The 1,081-nt window shown below is 63.9% G+C and overlaps 1 protein-coding gene across 1 annotated transcript; it reads right to left on the minus strand.

Moving 5' to 3' along the window:
- Positions 1–374: 374 nt before the first annotated feature.
- LOC112124165 (seizure protein 6 homolog) lies at positions 375–955 on the minus strand (the record flags this gene model as incomplete). Its single annotated transcript, XM_026662080.1, has 2 exons — positions 375–567; positions 822–955. Coding segments are annotated over 2 exons (327 nt in total), but the record flags the coding sequence as incomplete, so codon positions are not given.
- Between the last annotated feature and the right edge of the window lie 126 nt (positions 956–1,081).

Consider the following 1,081-nt stretch of genomic DNA (forward strand, 5'->3'; position numbering starts at 1 on the left):
GACACCACGATTCGCTCCTCCCCTTTAAGGGAACACACATTTGTTCCTCCTCCCCTCCCTCTCTTAAAGGGACGGGGGACTTGCGCCGGAGGATGGTGGGACTCACCTGCGTCTGCCTCTTTGCTGGGAGGAGTCATCCCCTTTAAGAAAAGGGGGTCTTTCAACCATTCACCTCTTAAAGGGGCGGCAGCCAATGTAGACCCCCCCACCCCCTTGCTCAAGGGGCAAAGGAAACGATCCAATGCCCACCCCTTAAAGGGGCAGGGAAGCATCTACTCCCCCCTCTTAAAGGGGAGGGGGCAAATGTCCGCTCCCAACTGTTAAAGGGGTGGTGGAAACGGTCCCCTCCCACCCCTTAAAGGGGCGGCCCTTACCCTGGTAGTGGAACTTGAAGACGCTGGGGGTGGTGGCGTGGTAGCTCTGGAAGTGGATCAGCACCTGATTGGTCGGGCTGCGGATCACCTGACCCTCCACCATCAGGGACTCGTTGGCCAGGACGGCCGGCGTCTCGCCGCCCAGCCCCTCCACGGTGAGGGAGTCGTCCTTGGACAGGTTCAGGGTCTGCACCTGGGGGGGAGCAGGGTCAGAACCAGGATCCCGGTGCCCCCTGGACCCCCCCCACCCCCAACGTCCCCCAACCGCCTCCTGCCCCAACCTCCCCAGCCCAGCCCCCCGGACTGGCCCCTCCTGCCCCCCAATTGTCCCCCCTCCCAGTCCAGCCCCCACCAGTCCCTTCCCCCCACCCTGCCCTCCCACAGCCCTGGCCCAGCCCCCCAACATCCCTTCCCACCAAACTCCCAGCCCCCCCCTGCTCCCCTTACCTGCACCTCAACCCCGTAGCCCATGTAGACCCGGATGCTGTAGGTACAGTCCAGCCCCCCGTCGAACGCGGCCCCCATGTAGTCCGGGGACTCCACGTAACCCTCCACCTCCGAGATGTTGTTATTGCAAAGGACTATGGGAAGGGGAAACTGAGTCAGACAAACCTGGAATTCTTTCCCCCGCCCCCCCGAGCCAGCCAATCCCTGCCCTAGGGCTGGAGCCGGCGCCCCCAAGAGCGGAAAGGCCCCTGCTCCATCCC

This window comes from Terrapene carolina, unplaced genomic scaffold, assembly GCF_002925995.2.
Source record: "Terrapene carolina triunguis isolate 2854851 unplaced genomic scaffold, T_m_triunguis-2.0 Scaffold22270, whole genome shotgun sequence".
Lineage (NCBI taxonomy): Eukaryota > Metazoa > Chordata > Testudines > Emydidae > Terrapene > Terrapene triunguis.